The sequence below is a fragment of the Trachurus trachurus genome (genome assembly GCF_905171665.1).
Source record: "Trachurus trachurus genome assembly, chromosome: 1".
Classification (NCBI taxonomy): domain Eukaryota; kingdom Metazoa; phylum Chordata; class Actinopteri; order Carangiformes; family Carangidae; genus Trachurus; species Trachurus trachurus.
In genome coordinates, this window is record NC_139891.1 from 26,019,122 (window position 1) to 26,046,101 (window position 26,980).

A 26,980-nucleotide genomic window follows, 5' to 3' on the forward strand; every position below is an offset into this window, starting at 1 on the left:
GTAGGGCTGCAGTGATAAGTTGATCACTCAGTAGAAAGGAAAATTAATCAACTCTCAAAAAGATAAATGAGAATTTGCTACTTTTTTGTGATTTCACTGTTAATATATGTTAAAATAATCATCAGAGTAATTGATAAAGTAATCATCAAATGCAGTGTTAAAATGCTGATAACAGAAGTTCAACATCTGTGAAGCTCTAGCATACTAATCCTGCACTGTGTAGGCTAACTCTACACACTCTGATCAGCGAGTGAGAGCTCTCTTACAATCTGCAGTGAAAACAGGACTTGATTCATTCATGCTAAGGTGCAAACTTTGATTTGTGTTACCAGGTTTGGAAAAGAAAGTCTTTGTTTAAAGGCACTGTAGAGTATTCAAATGACTTGCAGTCCTTGAAGGCATCATGCAGCTTTCAAATGACACATTTCAGTCCAGCAGAGTAACAGCTGGATCTACAAGGCTGAGCAGCATGTGTTTGTGTAACGTCTCATAAATGTGTTTTCAGCTGCGTTGGCTGGATTTGCAGTTGTACTCTTTTCCTAGATCACCTTGACAAAAATTTGCCTAATCCTAACTTTCTTTCTTTTTTTTCTGGTGCACTGTGGTGTCATTGGTGTTGCTATGTGACAAACTCGTCCCTATGGCAACAAATGATGCTGATCTGAATACACATGAGACTCCTGGCTGTTTTTCATAAAGCTAGAGTCAAGAGTTGATTCATCTTACTAGAGTCCATCAAGGAATTAAATGAATGGAAATTATTATATCATCATTGGAGAGTCAACAGGTGATTAATTGAACTTAATTAAAAGTAGTAACAGATTATTATCTAATATGTAGCAGCGGCTTTATTGAGAATTTATTCAATTTACTTCAGTTTGGTGTGATGTGTGCATTCGTCTGTCTGATGTAAAACCACCAGAGAACAACTTAACTACACAGCACATGACATTTTTAAGTGACACTTTTATGTGGAAGTCCCTTTATCGTCTTAATCTGCAATTTCCATACTTTTCCTTGTTAGACCGTCTGCTGCATGAGAGCTGTTTAAGACTGAAAATGACACCAAAGTGTGTAACAGAAGCTAAGCTGTACGTGTAGGCTAATGTCTCTGACCATTATCCACCCCAGAGCCCGACTTCAAAAGCCCTTCAAACATTGAAGAAAAAAAAAAAAGGATTTGCCATTTCTCTTATTGTGAGCCCCTTTGACTGGGTCCCCCCTTCTCTTTTGATCTGTCACACCCTTTAATTTCTCCTAATTTCAGATTGTCCATGACAGTATGCATGACTACCTCTGTGTAATCCTGTCCTGTGTTGTTTTTGTTGCTCTTCCAGTTCCAGAGCCGTGGTCGTCGCCGCCCGGTGCCCGCCCTCTTCCCCCCGGGAGGTAACCTTCAAAGGCTCCGCTCAGCACGATGGATGACCAGCTGAGTGATGGAGATGGACAGAATCAAAGGACACGCTCCCTTCATTGTGACTAGATGAAGGGACACCTCTCCTTCCTCCAGCAGCGAGGGGACGGCGCCGGAGCATTTTGATGTTGCTGAGACTGAACAGATGCGTCTAAAAGGAAATACATTTGTATTTTGAATGTCTTTTTTTTTCTTTTTCTCACACAAGACGGAAATAATACTGATCAGATATAATCAGTTTGTGTCACACTCAGCATAGAGCTCATATGCTGACTGCTCGTCCCTGTGATGCTTGTTATGAGTTGTCCATCCACAACCAATGAGCCAGAGAGCTGCAGCAGTGAGGGGAGCAGCTGCACCACCACTTCCTCCGTCACAACCTCCGACCCGTCCTCTATGTCCGGACACTCCGCTCTACCTTCCCTCGGTGTCGCCCCTGACACCTCCAAACATGGAGCCCCTCCTCCTCCCCCGCTGCCGCCCCCACCCCCGGTGGCTCCCCCTCCTCCGCCACCGCTGGCGTTCACGTCCACCACCAATCACAACGGGAGGAAGAAGCGTCGCGTCCGCAGCTTCTTCTGGAAGCCCATCCCGGAGGAGAAGGTGCGCGGGAAGCCCAACATCTGGACGCTGGCGGTGCGGCAGCAGCAGTACCAGATCGACGTCCGCTCCGTGGAGGAGCTGTTCGGGCAGCAGGAGGAGGCGCTGACCGGCGTGCGTGGGGCTGTGCCGACCACCGGGACCGCAGCCCGCGTGTCCCGATCGCGCTCATTCAAGGAGAGCAGCAAGGATGAGGTGAGTGAGTGTGATGTAACACTGACACCTGCAACAGGTGATGGAGCGCAGAGGGATTATTCCTCCCTTCTGTGGCCTGGAAAGTCTCTATATTTAAACTGAGAGGACCTGCAAATACAACCTCTCTAGAGATTGGTGTGATTTCCTCTATTTTACATCAGACAGGAGAAGATCAGAGGATCCAAAGCTGCTTTTGTTGGCTTTTTCGCACTTAATCTGGTGAAAACATTTCATGATTTACATTTTATAAACAACTTTATCTGGTGTATGAATAAGTATCCAGTAAGAATAGATGCTCTATTCAGAGCACCACAAAATAGAGACCAGTTATTGAATGAAAAGCTTTGAAAACATCATCTAAATATGTGAAAAAGAAACATTTTTTTCATTATTATGTTGTTGACATCCAAACTAGTTATAGATTCATTTTAAAAAACATAATTACAAGTATAAGTATTCTTGGTGTACGAAAGTACAAACACAGCATTGCGTCCAATTTCTCTAATATGAAGTGCACTGCCCACCCAACCCACTTGCCCACCAGACATATGTCACTGAGGGAAAGGGGACGACATAAATTTTATTGAATTAGATTCTCTGTCTCCATTTTTACGCAAATTTCAAGAATGGCTGCCAAGTTGCATAAAATTTTAGAGCAGACACTTGGACAGAGTGTCTTATCTCCACTAGTGTGAAATATTACATAACCTCTTTGATCTAATGGGAATACACAGGGGGCACAGAGTGTGTTTCCACCTCAGTAGTATATGAGCCACTTGTCCAACTGGTTTTCCAGCCATAATGATGGGAATGGAAACCTCTTTGTCTCCCAGTTTTCAAAATTAAATCAGATTTTTCTATTAGGTTGACATGGCAGAGCTCAGATTCAGTAAATAAACAGACATCAAGTCATGATGCCATCAGGCTCTTAAACGTACATTGTTTTTCCAAACATGTACAAGATGCACTTGTCACAAAAAGTCCAGGAATCACAATCACACAAAGCTTCTGCACATACAGTAACTCTCCACTGCTGCTGCTGTACTCAGATATCCCTGCAGGGACGCGTTAGGTAACAGAGCTCAGTTACAGCTTTTCTCTGAGTGTAAAATATTATTTGTGTCCATAATGAACACAAAAGAGTGGTTTGCGTCACTGAGTGCTCCTGGACAGTAGCGTGTGTGAACTGTAAAGACACACCTGCGTGAGGCGCCGGGATCCTCCTCATGTCAGCGAGTGAACAACTCCCCACAGTGAAGCGGCCGCAGCTGAACAAACCCTTCAAAGTTGGAACAGTTGTTACTAAACACACCGTTGGGAGTTTTTAGACAAAGCCACAATCTCTGCATGCAGAAGCATCTCTAATTCCATCTATGATCTAGTCTTTGTGTATCACATATTGTATTGTACTATTTTTGTTCCATGCAGTTGGCAGAGCCACAGCTAAAGATTAGTTTTAACTTTTCCTAAACCAAGCAGCAGTTTGCAGTCTTATAATGAAGAGTAAATGAAAAATGTCTCACTGAGACTTTTTTTTTTGCTTAAATGATTAATACGTCATCAAAGTTCTTGTGCTAAAATAATTTACCCATTAATTAATTTATAATTTCAGCACTATTTCATTATGCAGTCAGTGTGTGGATGTAACCTTCATTATTGTCTTCTTGTCTTCCACCTCAGCTCTGCTCATTGTTTTCCATTCAAACCACTGCAGAAGTGTGCGGCTGCTGTTTCCAGGCTATAATTAACTCCTGTTAGGGAGCCTTTTTAAAAATGTACGTTCTGTACCTATTAAAGGAGGACAGTACGAGCCATTGTTAATGAAGGAGGTGTGACCTACACGTGTGTGTGGCCTGGCGGAATTTCAGTATCCCGTAGGGTGACGATGATGGTGTTGAGGGGCGGTGGGGGAGGAAGGGTGTAGGTAACACAAGCAACGACAAGGAGGCGTGGCTGGGAGTTTGTGTTTCAAGGCTTTTTCTTACAACGGCTACAGCAAAATGACTTCTGGTGTCTTTCATTTGTTTTCAGATCAGCATTCTTGACTCCAAGAGGGGGATGAATGTGGGGATTTTCCTCAAGCAGTTCAAGAAGTAAGTCCTCCACTGCACCGGCTTCACTACCTGAGGGAGAGAAGCCGACATGCACACGTCCAAGTGTCAGCAAAGTGTTTTACACATCTGTTCATCCAACAACCTGTCGGCCTGATTCAACTCCTGGCAGGAGATAAAAACACTATGGACTAGAAATGTGCTGAGAGAAAATCCCCAGTTCCCTGTTCCTGGAGACAATATGGGGTGCACACACATTCAGACAGTGTCTTCTGGAAGATATTCATAGTTTTCCAAACAGCTTTTCACATAAAAAATGACAGAAATAGTCAGAGAGCTAGAGAGAAAAACTTTGGCTACACACACAGCACAGCTGGTCGGTCGCAGTGTGAGGTGGGTGTGAATGTCAGAGATTATTGGACATATCCTCCCACATGATGAAATAAAAAAAACGCTGCTTTGTGGAGACTGGACAGTGGACACACACAAATGTCTTTCTGTGAGTCTTTTATTCTACAGTTACTCTGTATTTGTACTTGCAGTAAGTGTCTTCTTCACACAAGGTCACCGGCCACAGTGGTCCATCCATTGTTTATCTGCAGCTGCTCTACTCCCTTCACCAACAGTCAAGGTTAGAGGAGGCTCTTTGGTGATAGTGTCCGCGGTGCTCTGGACTCCCAGTGCCAGATAGTACAGTATGGATCACTTGATTAGGAACAGAAGTCAAGGTCAAGATCCACAGCTGGAGTTAATGATGATGATATTGTACAGATAAATATAGCAGAGTCTATGGTTTTCTATGCATGGCCTCACTTCAGCTGCATCTAAGCCACTGCCCTATTTCCTGCACCCAGTTTCTCACATTGCTCAGTATTAAAAAATAACACCATTCAGCCCAACTTTTGTCATTAAACTAAACCTAAACATACTTAATATTATGGCAGTTCAGCTGGCTGTAGATGTGGTGACAGGGAGGGAGGGACATAGTCTCTGATTCATTCATCATTTTCATACTGACCAAACCAGTGAGGGAGGGTTTGATAAGTCTGATAAGACCGCCTTTAGGCTTCTGTATTTGTTGTGTTTTTCCACTTATTTCTTTTCTTTAGTTAGTTAGTTTTTCCTGTCAGCATTTACAGTACATTGCACAGCGTAGTGTTGCATTACACTGGGAGATATGTAAATCAACCCTAGTGTTGTTGTGTAACTGGTTTAGATCATGAGGTCACGTATAAGTAAAACTGGTACAGAGTGGCAAATTAACTCTGGGGAAAACACTAATTAATCTCAAGGTAATTTGAGACTCAGGTGAACTAAAGATAATTTACTGCAGAAAAAAAATACCGGAGGTGTTTACTCTCACCTCTCATGCACTTAGGTTTTAATATTAGTGTGATTTTAGCTGTCCACCTGAGACCCAGCGCTAATGGTATCTTGAAAACATTCTCAGTTTCACTTTGTGTTTTGCTGCCTGGCTGAGGAAAAAAACCATTAAAAACCTTTATAATTTAGGGAGATTAGGGTCAAAATCTGTGTCACTTATTCTAATCGGCTTTCTTAGCTCTCCATTGTTTTTAATTAATTGGTTGAGGAGCTCTCGGGGTGAGCTCGACCAGAATCAGCGCTGAGTTACAGACAGTAAACTAGGCTGAAGAGGAGTGTGTTAGGTGTGTGTGTTTGCATGACGGTGCATTTGCATGGCTCCCCACTGTATTTCAATGACATTTGACTGTCAGCCATAGTGTTCCCTGTGAGCGCGGTGACCTCACTAGAGTCGGTGTTTGTTGTTTATGTTCAACTTCAATACTAATATTTGCTCATTTCCATGATATGCATATATTTGCCCATGTCCTGCCTTGTATGGATTTATGGGGTCAGAACAGCGTTACTTATTGCAGATCTTTATATTAACCCTAAATTAATGCACAGAAATACATTTATGTAGTGGGAGAGATATTTCTCTTCACTGTGATTTCTCATATTATTGTTTTTCTTTAAATTTATCAGTTCAATTAAAAGTTTTATATTTGAAAAGTGAATATCACACATGGAAACTATTGAAAAATAATCAGAACATAGGATTCTTACACTTACAATAGGTGTTAGACTCTACGTAAAGTAGATTGACCATTTATTTTACTAAAGCTGTTAACAGGTCTAATGGCTTCTGGATTAAATTCAAACTTCCTGCCATTGTTTTACCAGCAGACACATTCCTGATGGCATTATCTTAAAGTAGTCGTGGCGGACACGTGGGGTCGCTGATAATCTCTTATGATTCTTGGAGCACTTGTTCAGTGTTAGAGATCTGCGTGTTTTGCCAATTATTCCAATTATTGAGGCTAACGACAACGTGCAACCTGATCCTGTCCTTTTGACAAAGTAAAAATTAAAACGAGCGGAGGAATAAATCTCTGTTCTCGTCTAAAGCAGTCTAAAGTTTTACATTGGTAGTACAGTCACAGTGCTGCCTGAAGTGAAGTGGAACACTCTGCTCCTCTCGTCTGACTTCAACACTAATATCTTGTCCTCTAAGTGCAAAACTAATTATGTAGCAACCCATAAATATCATCTCAGAAATCACGAACAGCATCAGGAGTTTCATAAAATACAGTCCCCCCCACTTCCCTCCTGCGCTACAGAGACCTGCAGTACAGCGAGTGGGTAAAAAAAAGAAAAAAAGACTAAATGTGTTATTCAATATCCAATTTTTCAAACAAACTGCAGTCTCAAGGAGTTGGGGGCAGATTATGTGCCTCATTCATAAAGGTGTATGTGTGCAGAGCTTCTATACTGGGTTGCATCAAGGTGAATGTTTACCGGCCCCAGCTACAGTACACCCTGGTTCTGCACCAATTGAGTCCGGACCATTTATTCCCATATCTTGATAGACGCCAGCTGTTCTCCTCTGGTGTTGACTGACAGCTGGATCTCTTTTGTACATGCTGCTGCACCAGAACAGGTCCAGATGTAGTAGTAGTATCTAAATATCTGGGTCAGAGGAGTGTGGCCCAAGTATAGGTCAGTGGTTTCTCTTGCTATCCGGAGATACAATACTGAATTTGCAATGCAACACTTACAGTTGCTGTTTATACACATGAATAAACTGTAGAGGGTTCTTTTCATTTAGTTTATATTATGCACAACAATATGATTTCCTGACAGGGACGTTTGACTCTGAGAGGAAGAATTGGGTTTAGTGTCTTTTGTGAGCGCTGCATTAAAAGAGAGCACCTGCACCATTCATCACAGAACTTAATTAAACTGAGTCTTCCGACTTCCAGGTCCAACCGCTCCATTGTTGAAGACATTCGACAAGGAGAGGGGAAGGTTTATGGAGCGGAGCTGCTCAAAGACCTGCTGAAGCTCCTTCCTGATGCAGAGGAGGTCTGTGTTTGACTGTTTGTATTTGCATTTAACAGATTATCAATAGCATAAAGCCTTTTGACTAAAGAGCATACGTGATAAAAGACAATTTATGTGGACTGTAGACGCTGAGCTTCCTCTTTCTCTTTATTTCCTCCGCAGATCAAGAAGCTGCAGATGTTTAAAGGAGACCCAGACAAGCTGACACTCGTCGATTCCTTTATGTACCTCCTCATCCAGGTGCCACGGTAGGTTGATTTCAATAGGGGGATTCATATCAATGGGAAATGTGAAATTGCTCATTTGGCAGTCAATGAAAGGTGAAGGCGTTGCACCATTCATAGTTTTATCATTTTGTGCCCTGAGCATTTTGTGACCTTGTACTTGCTCGTTCACTGCTGATATTGATGCTGCTGCTTCATATTTTCTAGAAAGAAGATTTCCTCAGACTTTTCTCTTTTCAATGGCACAGAGTAGCATATACCAATCACCGTATACTACTGTATTATTAGTGTAATACAGAGGGATGCAGTGCATATTGCTGGGGGGTATGATGGGCAAATAATGCAATGATTAGTTTACTGAAATTACACAAAGAAAATAAGAATAGGATAAGCAGAAGAAAAATGATGACAAATAACAGCTCAGATAGATAGTTACCTAATTCATCCCAAAGGAAATTCACTACTCTTTCAAAAGAAGTCAAAACCATCAAAGCAAACCTTTATTCACCAATAGTTGTTTCCAAAGGTGGAGAGAAACACAAATGTTAACTCTTTGTCCATCAACATATTTTCTTCTGCTGAAGTTATCATGCTAACTAGTTAACTCTGGCCCCATCTCTTTTAAATAGTGACTCATCGTAGCCTCCAGCTGCCTGGAAGAAGTTTTTAAAATTAATCCTTTGTGAAGGAATAGAAACTGTATTTTTCTTTTTTCTTTTTCTTTATATACATGGCATAGCCTTCCATGTCTCTCCAGCCTCTTGCTCTATATTTGTATGCTCTCTTTTTCTAAATTTGTTTTTGTTATATGAAAACTCAATAAAGATATTGAACAGAAAAATTAATCCTTCAACTTAAATAATGGCTTCAGTATCATTTTCAGCGTAATTACATACAGTAACTTCTAGATTTCTACTGAGTACTATCAGGTGCTAAAAGCCACGAGCTGTCACTGCCACTCAACATAAGATGAAGACGAGTCTCGGCATCCTATTTCCCCATCCATCAATCATGGCCTCTTGAAAACAATGATAAATGGGTTACACAACTGTAACTCAACTCTTTTTCATCCCATCACAACTTTCAGACATGGATCAATCACAAATGATCCTCATCCATCTGATGTGTTTGTCTCCGGCAGGTTCGAGATCCGGATCGAGGCCATGGTCCTCCAAGAAGAGTTCTTCCCCTCCTGTGCTGTGATGAGCCACGAGATCGATGTCGTCCGCGTCGCCACCAAAGGTAGAACGCGCTTCCTGTCGTATGCATTCAAGACAGGTGGCCCAGATATCTGAGCTGTCGAGCGGTGACGAGCAAAAAGCAGGAATGTGTCACCTGAGATACAGTGATGTGGAGACAGAGGGGAGAGAGGAGGCTGTGTCATCTCAGTGCCGCTTTGTGATGTTGACGATTATTTGAAAAGATATGAGATATAAGTTGTAAAATTCACCGTAAGTAATTGCAAAAATTTTACATCAACTTTTAATTCCGTTTAATTCCAGTATAGCTGCAGTTTTAGGCCAAAACTCAGCCTGGTGTTTGCAGAAAAACAAAAACAGAAATGTTTTGAATGGCTTAATGTAATAATGAAATGTGACTAGTCTATACTGTGGGCTCATTAAAGGCTGTATTTGGTGCTAGGGTGCTTTAAAGGGATACTTCAACATTTTGGCAAATTGGCCCATTGCCATAATCCCTACAGAGGCTAATGGGATTTCTTGGTTTCCCTCATCATCATCATCATCCCGACGGGAACGTGCATCAGCACTTTTGCATGAATTTACCTCTAAAACAACTCTGTCTCGTAACGTTCCGTTATTATCTCATAGCGTGGTGAATGTGCAGGTCACAACTTGTCCACCAGAGCGTTTTGGAGTTGTTACTGTAGATTGTATATTTGATGAATTTGATGAGCGAAACCAAGAAATTCCATTAGCCTCCGTAGTGTAGCTCTGAGCAACTGGCGGCTCTGCTCCACCGTTCTAAAAATAGCTTGCACCGACAATTAAAGGGAAACAAACCTATAGAGACTATATAAAACTATAGAGATTATGTCAATGGGCTAATTTGCCAAAATGTTAAACTACCCCTTTAAGCCAAAGGTACTACGTTTATAAAGTTCAGCAGTGTGTTAGCTAATGTGCTGATTTATAAAAAATACAAATTGCAGCTGAGGCTGATGGGTGTCAAAGGTTTCCCATCGAACAAATATTTGACAAATTGGAAAAAGAAAATCATAAAGTTTGGTGATGACTTATCATTATAACAGGCAGCATGAATGTGATGCAAAGTGGTGAATATAATGACTGTCCAATGAGACTAGCAGAGCTGAAATTGGATAAATTGCAGTTGTATACACACACACACACACACACACACACACACACACACACACACACACACACACACACACAACAAAAACATATTAGGCGTTTACGAACTGACAAACAAACTTAAACTTGAATGTTAAACTACTTTCTTGAGCCTCAGCGTCATTTCAGCTGAGTCACACTGTCCCACCTCTCTGTGCCTCATTGGATTTTTCTTAAACCCTTGTTTCTACGGTAGCGCGACCTTTTCTCTGCATTGCAGGGCTCCAACCTAAACACCGCATGGGGGGAAAACAGAGGAGAACTTCGATGACACTGTTTAATTAAAGTTATCTGCAGTATTTAACATTTAGCCCCGCTACAGGGACAGATGGTCAGAATGTGAAAGGAAATTCATTTAATGACAGATCAGTCTGAAAACACTGTCATTATTACTGCTGGCTGACTTGTGTGTGTGTGTGTGTGTGTGTGTGTGTGTGTGTGTGTGTGTGTGTGTGTGTGTGTGTGTGTGTGTGTGTGTGTGTGTGTGTGTGTGTGTGTGTGTGTGTGTGTGTGTGTGTGTGTGTGTGTGTGTGTGTGTGTGTGTGTGTGTGTGGTGGTAAATTACAGTAGGATGGTGTGTAATGGGCTGCTGTGATCTGCTTTGGATTCTCTAACTGTGTTTCTATTGATTTCTTCCGATAGAGCTGCTGGGTTGTGAGGAGCTTCATGCCATCCTGCATCTGGTGCTGCAGGCAGGAAACATCATGAATGCTGTAAGTCTGCAAGTCATGTTGATTTCATACATTGAACTTCCTGTTTGGCTGATTTACGTTGTAACGCTATATTTATGGTATTGCGAACAAATCTACCTAAAAGACACCGATGCATGTGTGGAGCGAACCTGTCACTCAGTGCAACAAGGAAGTTTGTTGACGTGTTTTTTTGACATTTTTGGGAAATGTAACATACGGTATGTGAAGAGTGACGCCATCTTCATATCAGTCTGCCAAATATAAATGCATAAATATGAACATTGTATTTCATTTGTTGACGCCATAAATGTGTTGGAAGTGCAGCTGTTTTCAACTTTTAGCTTCATGTTAATCTGTCTGTAACCTGTTCATCCAGGTCATGTTCAGTACATTTAAATCACTGACAATAATCATCAATTCAAGATTTTAAAGAATATCCAAACATCATACCAAATAAATATGTAACTGAAACATTTAAAATGAAATCACAGAAAACAATGAAAAATGTTTAAAATATTTAAGTTAAAGGAGAATTCCGGTCATTTTCTAAGTAACACTCTACAGCTCTAGTAGAGTAGAGTAGAGAATAATTTATTCATCCCGAGGAGGGAAATTCATATTAGTGTAGTAGCTCACACGACAATGACACAAAAAAGAAAGAAAGATGGAGCAGGGCCGCCGGATGGAGCAGGAACCGCCAGGTGGAGCAGGGCCGCCGGGTGGAGCAGGAACTGCCAGGTGGAGCAGGGCCGCCGGGTGGAGCAGGACCGATGGTGAAGAGGCAGCTGGGTGGAGCAGGGCCGCCGGGTGGAGCAGGGCCGCCGGGTGGAGCAGGAACCGCCAGGTGGAGCAGGGCCACCGGGTGGAGCAGGAACCGCCAGGTGGAGCAGGGCCGCCGGGTGGAGCAGGACCGATGGTGAAGAGGCAGCTGGGTGGATCAGGATCATTGGTGGAGGGGCCAAATCATTTTGCTTATCTGCCCCACTACTATATTCCTCCGTCTTGCAGCAAGGAGAGAGGAGCCGTCCACCACCGCTGCTTTCCTGGTCAGTCAAGGTGCTATGAAGTGGATGATCCAGGCCGTCCAGAATTGCCTCCTCCTTCTTCAGTGCTCTAGTGCCTCAGGATGTTTAGTCTGTATCCTAGCAACAACTTCATGGAGAACTTCAGATGGAACTTAAGCAGTTGCCATTAGGTGGGATGTACACAAGTGTTGTTATGATTCGAAAAAATAAAATAAATGTCTACTTTCTGAGTCTTCACCAATATCTCCAGCTCTTCATCATTCTTGTTGGGCAGAGAGTTGATATTTCCAATGATTACTGACCTCAGAAAGGACTGATAGGACATCTCCACCTCCCAGCCTTTAACTTTGCACCAGCAGCAGCACGACAACCACCACAAAAGCACCTCTTCAGATCATCTGAGGACAGGATGGTGGTGTCCTCCAGATCTGTCCATTTTCAATGAAAGAAGCTCATCTCTGAAGAATCTCTTCTCCCCACAGAAGCATCCATCAGTAGATAACAAAAAACACAACAAAAATAAAGCAAATGTTGAGTAAAAACTCAAAAACTCAGAGCTACCAGACTTTGCTGCTCCCAGTTGAAGCGCATGTTCCGGTCCCAGAGTGCGACCATAGGAAAAAATCTGAGAAAAATATGTGCAGACCGGACCTAGCTCTCCTCCTGCTAGCTGCACTACACTGCAGTTAACCAGCGAAGTAATGGGGGCAGTTCTTCTAACCGCAACTTTGTCCTCTATATAATGATCAAAATATCACTACACATGCTTTGCAACATCCACCAGTTCCTTACCACACAGAACTTAGTGTGAATAACTCCATTAATATGAGAGAGCAATGTTAACTGTTTGTTTTTATCACGTACCGCTGTTTAGTCTAGCTTCCAGGGTAGACCTTACTAGTCGACTGTCGAGCTTGAGACTGTTTCCATATCAACAAAGACAAAAACCCGAGGAAAACATGGATTTAGGAGGAAAACAATTATTTTGGATGGGGGAAAAAGCAATTATTGATGCTTTTTTCCCCATCCAAAATCATTTTTTTCCTTCTATGGTTGCACTCGGGGACCTAGAGCTGTAGAGTGTTACTTAGAAAATGACCGGGATTCTCCTTTAACCATCAACAGTGGAGATCTGTGGCACAAAAAAGAAGCAGTAGCTATTTGGCTTTTAATACACAGATGCTTTTGTTTTCTTATGTTTTTGTGCAATCTTTTCCTGCTCTGTCAAGTCAGTCTTTGTTTATATATCACAAATTTTACAACAGAAGTCATCTCAAGGCAGTTTTCAGATAAAAGCAGTCTCAACCTTTTCTTCACCTTCTCCTCTGTGCTCCTCAGGGAGGCTACGCAGGAAACGCTGTGGGCTTTAAGCTGTCCTCCCTCCTCTCGCTGGCCGACACCAAGGCCAACAAGCCGGGGATGAACCTCCTGCACTTTGTTGCCATGGTTAGTAAAAGCTGCACTTAAGACACAACATTGATGCACACAGTGCCATTAAGGCCTGTACTGTTGTTTTATGTAAGCTGATACAACACAGCAAAGTTAAATCAACACTAACTAACATGACACCGCCATAAAGTTGAATGTTAAAGGTACCGGGGTGTCGTCTCAGGTGGACGTATTCAGCTGCATAGACATCACACATTACACAGTTGACCCAGACAGAACCTCAAATATGGAAGTGACAAATAAAATTACACCATACAGGCTGGATCAGAGGATTATTTGTCAGCTACAGGGAATTAGTTCCCCATAAATCTTTCACAGCAGTGGTGCTTGAGTCAACAGCGACCCAACGCTGGGATTACAGAGGGCAGGTGGACAGCAGATGGTGACAGGAAACAGAAAAGAGCCAAGAGTGTCCAGCCAAACACTTACATAACCGAAGAAAAAAAAGAGAAAACAGAGTAGTCCTTCAGACAGCAGTTATAGCACTTTACTTTTGTGCTGCACCAAAACTGTGGATGGAAACTGTGTAATGTGTCTCTCCACACAGGAGGCGAAGAAAAAAGACGAAAAGCTCCTCAAGTTTCCAGAGAAGCTCCAGGATGTTCAGAGTGCAGCCAGGTGAGCAGCACGTTGTCACCTTTACCTACCTCAACAACACAAGATCCACTGTCTTTAAAAAAAAAGTTACTGTTCATGCTGTAATTTGTCAGTGCTCATGTAAAAGGGGAGAAATGTTTTTCCGCCAAATTTAATTTGTTTTCCAGTGATGATGCGTGAAACAGTCCCTATGTCATCTAAATCCACATGTACGCATGAATTAATTCATGAATTTCCCTAAGAGGATGTGTAGAGTATACATTCATATCTATGTAAATAATCCACCCACCACCTACACAAACAAGTCATGTTCCACAATTTCACCCAATATCCCACGGGAGTAAATGGTAACATATTACATTGGCGGTCAGTGGAAATGACAATACATATTTACATAATAGCCTGAACACAGTCTGACCTTTATATTCAAACTAAAACGATGCCTCAGTAGAATTTGCTGAAGATGATGTGATTGAATGATGGGAAACAAAACTTAAAATATGTTTGGGGAATGTGTTTAATACTGGCATCATACAAAATTTATTATTTCACCCATTCACTGTGAATCACAATGGTAGTTTTAAAGGGATACTTCACCCAAAATTAATAATTCACCAATTTTCTATTCACCGTCATGCCAAGGAAGGGTTTGGAGAACTTTAGGAGTCATCAAAAGGGGGGGTCTGGCTGGCTATAGATTTTCATATAATGGCGGCGGATAGAGTTCACTTTTGAATCGTCCAAAACACACACTATGAAACATCCAAATACCTCCATACTGCTCGTCCGTACTGACCCAAGTGTCCTAAAGCTGCAACATGAAAAAGTTGTTCGGAAAAAATGTATTTGGTCTCTGTTTTTAGCCTTGTTGTTGTAGTAGCTCCCAGTGGCTCTGTTGATGTTCGAGTGCATGCGCAAGATTTGCTGCAAGATGTTGGTTCGTCGTTGTAAACCATTGGATGTTTGACGTAAACACGGAAGAACATCTCGCAGCAAATCTCGCGCATCTCACGCATAAGCATTTTGATGACTCCGAAAGTTCTCCAAACCCGTCTTTGGCATGATGGTGAGTAGAAAATTGGTGAATTATTGAACAGCCATCCACAGATTGGCCACATTGCCAGCAGATGTAACTGCAATGTGCACATCTCTAGTTTCCACAGATTTACCACTGAAGCTACAACAAAACTATAATAATAACACCAGTAACTGCAAAATTCACCAGAAACTTTTTTGTTTTTTTTGAACATCTGTTGTTGTTTTCAGACACAACACTCTCTGACAAACAAATGTGTGTTGTTATTTCTGAGTTGTATAAAATGAGGTTTTAACGATGTGATGTATTGCTGGATTGAAACCCCTCCAGCCTCATTACTCAAGCTGACATCTAACTTAAGAGCAGCACTTGCAGAGTCGTGTTCAGAACGCGGTGTGACTCTGGTGGCTGTCAGGCTCTGTCGGCTTCACAAGGTCATCGCTCTGTCTCTCTCTCTGTCTCTCTGTGTTGAGTCGGTACAGCTCCTGCATCACAGAGCCAAGATTACTCCTCCCTCCCTCCTTCCCTCTCCCTCTCCCTCTCCCTCTCCCTCTCCCTCTCCCTCTCCTCTCCTCTTGCTCCTCTTCCCTCAGGAGGTGTGAAGGCGTATCTCACTGCGGCCTTGTCTTCACCTTTAACAGTCGACAGTCTGACAGTGTGTTCAGCAAAAAACGTTGTCAAACATCATCACGCTCACCCGTCTGATAGGGATGACTTGCAGCCAGCAGCATGATTGTTTTGAATGCAGTAGGCACAGCTGCTGATCTGTATCTTTTCCTTTTCTCTTGTAGAATCTCAGTGGAAAACATTGAGGTGGAGTTTTCCTCTCTATATGTTCGGATTAAATCCCTGGAGGAGAAGGTTCAAGGCGACCAGGAGCTGCTGCAGCAGCTGGAGCCCTTTCTGCAGGTGAAGCAGCAGCAGTTATGTAACACATTATACGTGGGTCAAAGACGAATAAGGATTTCAAAAATGAAAATAAATCAAATTGGCTAAAAATGACCATTTAACCACATTCTATCTTCATTAGAGTGTTCTGTATACAACTCAACAACTGGTATTCACTTTAAGAAAGGAATTAACATTTTTCATTGAATCATATGATTTTTCCCATGGAAAATGTCCCCCCTGGGTAACGGGAATTAATTTGAAAATTAATTAAAATGTCCATCATTGTTGGTATTTAAAAGTTTATAGATAACTATAGTTACAGCTCAACAAACACTTACTGCTCAGAAAACAACATTTTTAGCGAAATTAATGTAATATATTTGGACATTTATACTGAAATGGCATCATTAGTTGCTGTCGACCATACAATATTTCATGCCAAAAAGGGAAAATAGATGGAAAATGTCTTAAAATGGTTTACAGTAAAGTTAAAGGGGTTGTTTTTGTATCCTCACCTTAAGAAAACATAATTGATTATTATTATGAAAATCTGGGTTAAATTACTTGGCTGTGTCATTGTTACCCGGAATGACATGCTGTTAGCCAGGAATGACCATTGCAAGATTTCAAATATTATCATTATGGGCTTTCTCAGAAACACATTTTTTGAACAACCATACATAATACAAAGAGACTGACAGCTGTTAAAGATTTGAAAAGATGTTTTTTAATCTTTGATTTTATGCAACAATGTAACTCATACAACAAAGCAATGCGTGGCATTTGTGAGACCTCCGTCATCCTGACTCCGAGTGCAACAATCTTTTAAACTAAGTTTAAACTAATTTCTAGAATTTTAAACATGGCTCCATCACTGATCCTAGCCTCTTAACTAGTGCCTTTTTGGACTGGACTACAGATTATAATCATCGGACAAACCGATCGCTCGTGTTTTCACTGGATGACCGAGCTATCTGTGGAACTGTGCAAACCTGCCCTGCTTACCGGACGCCTATGCACCTCAGCGGGCCCAACATCTGGGCCCTTACAGACGCACTGTGTACAGATGCACTGTGTATTGCAACACTTTGTATATGGTCCTGAGTTTGGTCTGGTGGGCCTTCAGACTGCATATGAACCGTACCAGGGTTTTACTTGCAACAAACCGAGACCCATGTTTGCCTGTGGACCAGAGTTTGCTTGTCTGGTCACTCCAGATTTCGGGCCAAATGAAGTGGACTATCCCAGGAAACGAACCCTGGTCCGTTTAAAGTGGACTAAACAGCTCTGGTGTGAATGCGACCTTAAACTTGACTTGAATGATCGGCTACAGAACACACTCCAAGGCATGATCAAGCTCAGCAGGGCCTTCCCCGGGTGAAAGTTTCTAGTGGAAACACTCGATGATCCTTAGGTCCACTACTGCAGACATGCTCTGAAATTTCAAAGAAAAATATGAATCACACAGCCAAGATTAGTATTTTTGATCATTTCAAAAACACAACATTTCTACTAATCTATCGATCCAGTTGAATTATACAGAACACAGACTGGTCACATGAGAATAGAGACCTGCATACAATGAGTGAATCATCAAGATCAATTGTTTGCCCTTCACTACTAGATCACAATACCTTGCTCTCTACTGATCAAGATACTCAGCCCTAGCTTGTGGATCTTCTCTCTTCCTAACCCTGAATAGTTCCTCCATATTTTAATTAGACAGTAGAACCTGGAAGGACGAAACTGACCCTGAAACATCAAAAGCTATAATAAAACCTTATTAAACCATCAATATTAGATTCTAGCATTACTATTTTTCCATTTTTGGACAATAATGTACCAAAAATCTATGATAATGGCCTGTCTTGTTATCGCTGAATCATATGACTTCAAGATAAGTAACAACAACAGAAAAGCTGTAAAACTTCAAAAAATACATGATATTGACATAAATATATCATAACAATATCAAATCAATGCAGAAAAAGCTACAATTACTTTTAAAAATCTCTATTTAATAACATGTCCAGTCTGGATAACAGAGGACAAGCCCTGGATAACAGAAAACCTGTGTTATCCAGGAAGGACATACCGTTATCCAGGAGGGACAAAAATACTAGTTTTCCTTTTTAATCAGGCACTAACTAGGCCTACTGTGAAAAACTATATCTTAAGATTCACCATTTAAACATAATATTTCACATGAAATAGGTAGTTTTTAAATATAAAAACATTATAAATATTTTATTTGCGTTATCCAGAAAGACATATCATGGTGGTACATCATGTACGACCGACCGAAAAGGTAAAATATAAACATTTTAAGAGAGACTTACTGACCTTGTGGTCTGTTTTGGGGGTCCTTCAGAATCTGTTGGCTGATACAACACCCTGTCACATGACTATCCAAATCCAAATATGGTCATATATAGCCACTTTGTGTGTGTTACCCAGGAAGGACATTTGGGAATCAAAAAATTGGGACAAAAGTATTTCTTGAATAAAAATGTAAATAAGCTTAGTGTTGTTACTATATTTGTAGGTGTCATTACAAACATCAACACAATTATGCCCCGGTACATAATTGATGCTTTTATTAAGATTTAAGACATTTTTAGCATATTTTTGTACATAGATTTTAAGCCCGGACGTTATCCAGGGAGGACAGTTTTGTACTTTTGAGCTAAATAGCTCCTTAAATTTTCATTTCTTATAGTAAATACTCCTGTGAATAAGTAAAGTGGGGAGAGGTGAGTAACAAAATGTAGTGTTTTAAATTTTTTATATACTTTTAACATTATAAATATTCTTCGGACACCAAAATGGACATGCCGCGTCTTTGACCCACACACAGAGATAGAGAGAGAGAGAAAAAATGTACATTTCTGGCCTTGCTGACTCAAGTGCTATGGATGATGACATCCATAAAGATGTGTAACGCTCTCTAAATAAAAGATGTGCTGTGTGTTTTTGATGGTCTGTCTCAGAGTTCAGCTCGGACTCTCCAGGACCTGAAGCGACGCAGGCTGGATCTGCGTAAAGAGGGAAACACTCTCATCGATTTCTTCTGTGAGGACAAGGACACATTCAAGCTGGACGAGTGCTTCCGCATCTTTCAGGACTTCTGCCTCAAGTTCAAGAAAGCTGTCAAGGTCAGTTGGATTTAAATGCCTATTAAACAGTTTGGGCCGTTACTCCCCAACAGTAATAATAAGATTTTCTGTTATCATTAAGTTCACACAAAGAGACAATGACACAGGTTTTAGAGAAACACCCACAATTTTATTTGAAAAAAATTAAATTAAATCAGTAACATTAATAGCCACAGTTTCAACTTGAACGTTATTGTGCCCCAGAGAAAACATGTCCTGCAGTCAGGCAGAACAGGCCACTGCATGACCGCATGAGTCCAATATTGGATGTGCCAATTCTTTCCTTGTGCTATGAGGATTATTGTGAACATTTTTTTCACACTCACTTTTGGGTTAAACTCCAAATTTGAGTGGTTTATTGCAGCTTCAGGCACATTTGCGTTAATTAAGCAATATCACACGAGAGGGAGTGCTGTTGTACTGTATATCAGCACGGCTGTGATTCGGTCGTAGGCACGAGGCCACAGGCCGAGTGCCGCAGATGATCACACCGTGCTGATATACAGTACAACAGCACGACCTCGAGTGTGATATTGCTTTTATACAACAGTGCTACGAGCGCATTTTTAGAACAGTAATAAACTACAAGAGATTATGATTTGTTTGTTTATTTAATCATTTCTTTGGCTCCGCCAACAGAAATAGTTCCGCAACTGGAAGGGAGACAAGGCTGTTGCCAGGCAACACATAAACATGTCCTACTAGCTAGCGGTATCCGCGGGTCATTCCGACATACCGCCACTCCGACATTGACGTCTAATTGTCGTAATGGCGGCACTTCCATTAATTGAAAACGTCCCACCACTCCGACAATTTTTGTTTCCATTGTCGGAATGGCGGTACTTTCCTTTTTTGGAAACGTTCCGCCATTCCGACATAAGGTCATTAAATGTGTAGGTTAATAATGATCACCGCCTCCCTGCCTGCCCATCTCTCTCCTCTAACAGCACTTTGACTCTGGTCAACGCCCTTGTCACATCCCATCTATTATAAAATGCATTATTATTATTATTATTATTATTATTATTATTATTATTATTGGCGCTGTGCTATAGTTTGCAGCTGTGGTCGGGAGAGATAGAGAGTTAATGGAGAGAGGGACCGCTACGCCGGTGAATCAGATCAGTGTTGTTTTTTATTATTGTATCACAGTGGTTACAGTACGTTCAACAGAATCAGTGGTTCTCATGGGGGTCCTGGACCCCTGCATATTTTTGATCTCTCCTGTAGCCTGGCCGGGTCTGGCTCCAAGTTTAATTATAGACAATTTGATCTGCAGACGCACAGAGGCATGCGTAAAACACATATTTTGACTACTTCGTGCTGTTTTTACCAGGAGTAAATTCCCAAAAGTTGCAACAACTTGTAGTGATACACTGGGTTTTGCCTGGCCAGCTGGGGTAGTTGATTTGCAAGTTTGCTCCCCAGGTTTTTTTTCATTGTGTATTAGGCCAGGGAAATGATCAATTATCCTTGTGGTTTGCGCACTGGGACGTGCGGACCTTTAATGAATGAATGAATGTTTCTTTTTTGCTGTAAGTTGTGTGCGTAATGCGTAAAAGTGCATTAGTGGGACCGAGGGTTTAAATGGAGAAGTGACGTGGTGAGAGGGGAGGAGAGGCGGCATAGTGGATTATTTTTCCCGTGGATTACCCTGTGGATCATAAAGGCCCGTTTGGACACCTCACAGCCCGTTTTCAGCCAAGCGGGACGAGGGAGAGGACTGGTGGTCACCTCGGCGGAGCCGCGGCGTCTCTCCCGTGTGGACAGTAGGACAAACAAACTCTCTCTCACTCACCCTCACCACGCACCAACACACACACACACACACACACACACACACACACACACACACACACACACACACACACACACACACACACACACACACACACACACACACACACACACAGACTGTGAGCTCGCGCACCCCCGCACACACACACACACACGCCTGCACGGACAGTGACAGTGCGCTCGCGCACCCACACACACACTCATTCCCACTCGGACTTAATGGACAGCGGAAGGGGGGAGGTCTTTCGGGTTCTGTTGATCTGTGTGTAATAGTTTATTATATGCCGCCTGTGATGGGCGTGTTTTGAGTTCAGTGAAATACAGAGACTCAGACTAAGTAGCGACTTTGATTATTGCTTCCCTGGACGCACCAGTAGCGCGAGCCTAGATCCGCCTGCGTTGTGCCAGTTCCTCTTATATCCTTATTGTAAGGGAAATGGTTACAAACTGACATCGCCATGTACAATCACATGTGTGATTGTACATGGCGAGACTTTGTGTTTGTTTATTTATTAAGCTTCCACTGACTGTATCACATCTGTACACATGTCTTAAAACATGAAAAAAAAAAAAAAAAAACATACACACACACCTAACCGCCGCTCGGAGTAACGCACATTTCCTTATGGAAATTAAAGCCTTGTCGGAATGGCGGGACGAAACTGTCGGAATGGCAGGACGTTTTCATGTCGGAATGGTGGTATGTCTGAATGGTGACATGTCTGAATAGTAAAATGTCGGAATGGCGATATGTCGGAGTGGCAGCATGTCGGAATGGCAGCATGTAACCCTAGCTAGCTACTAGCTACAAGCTTCTCCACCGAGCTGCTTCCAGTGCTGGTTCTGGTTCTGAGCCCGTGTCTGATTAGCACCGGAGCAACAGGACCAGCATGAAGACATACAGAGACGTTATCGATACCGTATTACATTTGTTTATCATCTATGTAATCAATATAAACACAGTTGAAGCTAAGTAGCTGAGCTACGTGGCTAACAACAGCTAATGCTAATATCAAAACACATCACCGTCAAAACGTAGTTGCCCCCACGGCGATTTTTTCCCCAGCCGGGTTTAGTAGAGATTTATCTCCAATTAGACTGACCAGGTCAGGTCCAGGTTTTAATGTTCAGGTCCGTTTATAACTGTAGCAGCAGCAGCAGCAGCAGCAGAGAGATGGGGCAGCTCCTGGGAGCGTGGCTCTGACTGTCCAGCTGAACAGCGGAGTGATTATGGCTGTGAAAAGTCCCAGTGCTGTTATACTGTATATCAGCACTATGGAATGTCTCGTTGTCCAATCAAATTGCTCGGTTGGGACCGGTCGGAACTAACTGTTGTATAATGAAGACTAAAGACATTCGTTCCAGTGGAGTGTGAATCACAGACATTCACTGAATGAGTTCATCCTCATGATCTTAGCAAGGTTGATGATAATTACTGTATAATATAAGAAAAATCAAAATGCATTGTTACTGTCCTAAGATTTTTATCCATGCTGCCATCAATTGTCCTCTAGAATAAGAGAGGAAATTCTACATTAGCTATTCCTTTGTTAGACATTTTATAACTGATATAGAAATAACACGGGAACATCCAATACATTTAATTTAAATAAAAAAAGGTCACAATAGAAAACATGTAGTAAAAATAAATAGAAGGTTACAACAATGTATTTAAAGGTTGAGTCTGGAGTTTTTTTCCCAAAAATAAACGTTAGACTTATACAAATGAAATCCGTCTTAATCATCACCTATGGGCTTCTAGTCTTGTGTGGTGGTGGTGACTGTGTCTGCAGCGCCCCCTCCCCCTGCCTGTATTTTGGTCTTTTGCTTTGTTTTGTTGTGCACATGGACGTTTCTGGGTGGAGAGCGACGAGAGTCTGTGTTTTCTCTCCAGCCAATGACGGAGCTCAGGTGAAGCTACGTGCAGCAGAGTAGGAGGGCTCAGGGCTGCTAGCCACACTAGCTGTCCCCGATGTTAGCGAGTGCTAGCATGTCTCTCTCTCTCAGCAACATCAGTCAGGACCGCAAAGAAAAAGAAATACAGTCTGAGTGAAACGCTGGAGCCACGGACGGATGCGCAGACGTCTTCGACAACAAGTATGAGGGCCGTGGTGGTGAGCTATAGCTTGATGCTAACTTTGGCTAGCGGTAAGCATCTGCCGCTAACACCCGCTTTCCAGCTCACCATAACGGCCCTCCTGCTCCTTACAACATAACACTGGAGGCTCCTTTTGTTGGTGACGTTCGGCTATCGGCCCACGGCTCCAGCGCTTCACTCTGACTGTATTTCCTTTCCTTTGCGGTCCTGACAACCGCTGCTATCTGGGGCAGGAGGCTAACGTTACACAGTTGATCCCGAGAAGAGGGGTCCAGTTTGAATGTTGCTGCAACGAACAAAACTCCAGACTCTACCTTTAAAGTGCAATATCCATACATCAGTACGATCCCATTCATAAAATAAATAGTGTTTCTTGTTCTTCCCCACCTTTGTGTTCTCCTCAGGACAACATGGATCGGGAGCTGAAGGAAGCGGCCCGGCAGCGTCGTCTCAGAGAGCTGGAGGAGAAGCGCTTTGCGTGGTCGGGTGCGGATCAGAGCGGAGGCTTCGGTCGCAGCAGCAGCGAGAACGACGTGGAAATGCTCACCAAGGAAGGCCTCCTGGACTTCTTCCAGCAGAGGTCTCAGAGTCCGCACAGTCCGCTGGGACGCTCCGCCAGCGCCCGCCGCCACCGGCACACCATGACCTCCATAGCGGACCGCGATCTCCAGGAATACCTGGAGGTGTTGGGGGGCACCGGGACTCCCGCTGACATTTCCAAGTTCAACAGCCTACCTCGGGCCGGCCGCCCCGTGCAGCGGAAGACGACCCCGTGGATCTTGTCCCAGGACGACAACAGAGAATTAGGCTGCGACAGACAGGTGACGTCTCCGGGTGCAGACAGCGATCCCATCAGCCCGCTGGCCCGGTTCTCCTCCTCCGGGTTGAACGACAACGAGGATCCGTACAACAACAACAACAACAACTTCTCGTCTATTTCGGAGAGCAGCGCTCTGCCTCGCTCCTTCTGCGTCTTTCAGAAGCCGGCCCGCCTTCCCAGCCCAACGTTCACCGGCCACATGAACATCAGTGTGGAGAAGCACACTTTAGTTCGAGGTCCTCAAGCTTTCGAGCTCCCGAGTCCAAACAACAACAGCAACCACATGCACTTTGTGAACCAGGGGGACGTGGTGGTGACGGATCTGGAGAAAGAGAGACGGTCGCCTCCAAAGAATCTGAACAACCTCCCAACTGAGAAACTTTTAGATAGAGGAATCGCTCCCAAGGCATTGTGGGAAGATACAATTGACCTTCCCACACAGGCTGGGTTGTCTCCTGAGAGAGAAAAAGAGGAGGAGGACAACAGCACGGTCTCATCAACAACCTGTGACACGCCGCTTCCACTAGATACGTCTGTATCCAGTAAGAAGCCGGTGTTTTACATCCTGGACTGCACAGAGACCGACTGCTCCGTCACCTTGGATTACTCAGAGGCCGAAAGCTCCTCTCTGACAAAAGACGGACTTCACTTCAGAGCGGCCGACGGCAGCAAGGATCAGGAGAGCCAGCAAGACCCAAGCTCCCTGTCCTCTAATCTGGAGTCAATGTCCCCCAACGACCAGTCGGTGTCGACCAACGAGCTGTCGGTGCCGAAATCCGTGGACGCATCATCCATGACGCAGTCGGGGACCACGGAGGAGTGGGACACGGAGAGCTGCGACACGGCGGAGGGGAAGCAAGGCGCGGAGAAAGACGCGCAGCAGAGAAGCGGCAGGAAACTATCTTACTCGAAGGGTAAAGCTGTCAAGGCCGCAAAGAGCAACGGAGGCCGCGGCGTGCGGATGCTGACCAACAGCGAGAGCCAGGGCATGCGGAAAGTCGTGCCCATCAGCAAGCTGACGAGGACGGGCAGCAGCGGCAAGCACGCGGAGAGGACGTCGGCGCACGTCGACGGCGGGGAGCCACACAGGCCCCTCCGAGATCAGAGCACCCCGGCGAGAGGCCGAAACGAGAGGACGGCGAGGCCTCCCCGCCACTCCAGTCTGCCTCCCGACGAGTCCAAAGCTCAGAGGGGAAGCAGCCACGTGGGCGGCGGCGGCGGCAGCGCTTCGAGATGGGCGCGCGACTCCACCCCGAGGAAGGCCGCCCTCCACAAGCCGAGCGCCAAACCCGTGAGGAACATCCCCAAGCCGCCGCCGGAGGAGAAGATGTGCCGCTCGACCATGAGGGCCTTGGCCCAGGCGCAGGCGCAGGCTCAGGCTCAAGCTCAAGCTCAGGCTCAGGCGCAGGGTGGAGTCTCATCCGAGAACAGCAGCTCTCACACGCTCTGTGCAAAGACGACCGCCACCGACCTCCCCGGCTTCGCCCGCAACACCGTGGCCTCGACCTCCAGGACGAAGAAGGAGCTCTGCACCCCGTCCGTGCCCTCCACGCCGTCCCGCAGCCCCTCGCTCTTGGGCCGACAGTCCTCCGTGAAGCAGAACAGGGTGTCGCCCAAAGCAGCAGTGGCGGCGCCTACGCCTACGGCGGGGGCGGGGGCGCACGGCAGCGAGGAGCGGCCTCAAGGGACGAACCTGCGACGGGTTCAAAGCGTGAAGGCCGCCAGTCGCAGCGCCTACCGCAGCGAGACCCCGCCGCCCCCGCCGCCCCAGGCGCGCGACGACGTCCGTAAGACTAGTAGCTTCTCGGAGAAGTCGACGTCGGGCGGCAGGAAACCGACCTGGAAATAAAACAAACAAACAAACGAAGCGGAGAAAGACGAGCAGAGAGACTTTGACCCCGAGCTCGTTGTAAACTGATGTTCACTCCTCTTTGTCACGTGATGCAAAAAGAATCTGAATCTCAACCTTGTCGACTTCCTCCAGTAACTGACTCTGGATCAGGTTTATGAATTGCAAAGAACAAGATGCAATGAACTTCTCCATATGATTCATTTGTGTTTGTTTGTTTGATTGTTTGTTCAGTTTTTTCCGGGGAGGGAGGGGGCATAAACTAAACTGACAAATGGCAAATCGGTGTCTTTACACAGGAGCCTTGTTGCCTGCTTAGCCGTCCGTTGTAGAGTCTGTGCTCGTGTCTGTGGTGATGTTGACGTCCAACACTACTGTACTATACAATGCTGCTAATTAGCTCTGACAATTTGAAACTTTTGTGAGTTTCAGTGTCTGTTTGATTCAGGGGTTACACGACTTGTTGTACCTTAACTTGCTGCTCTTAATGGTGATTTTCAGTTTCCTGTAGAGTACCGCTCAGTTTTTTGCTGTTTTTTTTAAGTTCCTTTGCTTGATACCTCAGAAAAATTGCAGTGGCCTTGTACCAGCAGACGACGTAGGATATATTCTTCGGTTCTGCATGACAAAGATGTAGATGAAATCTGATCATTTGGGTTTAAAAATAACTGCAGTGTCACTTTTTACAAATCCCTGATATATTACTATTACTACAATATATATATATATATATAAAGTCACAGATTATATGCTCACTGTGCGTAGCAGCTGTTGTACTTCTCGTACCTTGTGTATGTATGTGTCGGTAGTTTGTAAATGTAGTAGAACTCCTCCATGACGTCATGGAGCAGAAGTGCACGTAGGAAATGTTTCCTATACGCTGTAGGCTAACACACGATCAACGCTAATGCTTTGAGAGAAAAGCATTGAATGCATCTGAAAACAACACTGAAAATATCATCGGTCATGTGATCTCATTTTTCTACTGTGAATGTAGTCTGATCAGATTTGTTCTCTCCAGGCCTGCAACAATAGCTCCAAGTGGTCATCATTTAGCTTAGCACCAGTTTGTGCATCTCCTTTGTGTGTTACCATGACATTCAGGTCACAGAGTCGGTCGTCTTGTCTGAAACATAAACAAACACCTGCTGATCTTTGGAAAACTGAAAGAAATTAGATGAACAACACTTCCTGCCACAACAAATTCTCTTTTTACCACTTTCACAAGTTGTGGCTGTAATTTTTAGCCAATTTTCTTGGCAGAAAAATACTCCAAACATGTTATTTTGTATGGAAATGTAAAATAATTATATATTATGGGTTACACTTTTTATTTGTAAACTGAGCAC

General features: G+C 43.7%; 1 protein-coding gene across 1 annotated transcript; it reads left to right on the forward strand.

Moving 5' to 3' along the window:
- Positions 1–1,702: 1,702 nt before the first annotated feature.
- fhdc1 (FH2 domain containing 1) lies at positions 1,703–25,631 on the forward strand (the record flags this gene model as incomplete). The annotated part of the gene is made up of 11 exons (XM_083996520.1): positions 1,703–2,209; positions 4,241–4,302; positions 7,545–7,647; positions 7,789–7,874; positions 8,992–9,092; positions 10,865–10,935; positions 13,278–13,385; positions 13,936–14,006; positions 15,813–15,930; positions 18,903–19,067; positions 23,367–25,631. The coding sequence occupies 11 exons, from the start codon at positions 1,703–1,705 to the stop codon at positions 25,629–25,631; spliced, it is 3,657 nt and encodes a 1,218-aa protein (XP_083852646.1).
- Positions 25,632–26,980: the final 1,349 nt, after the last annotated feature.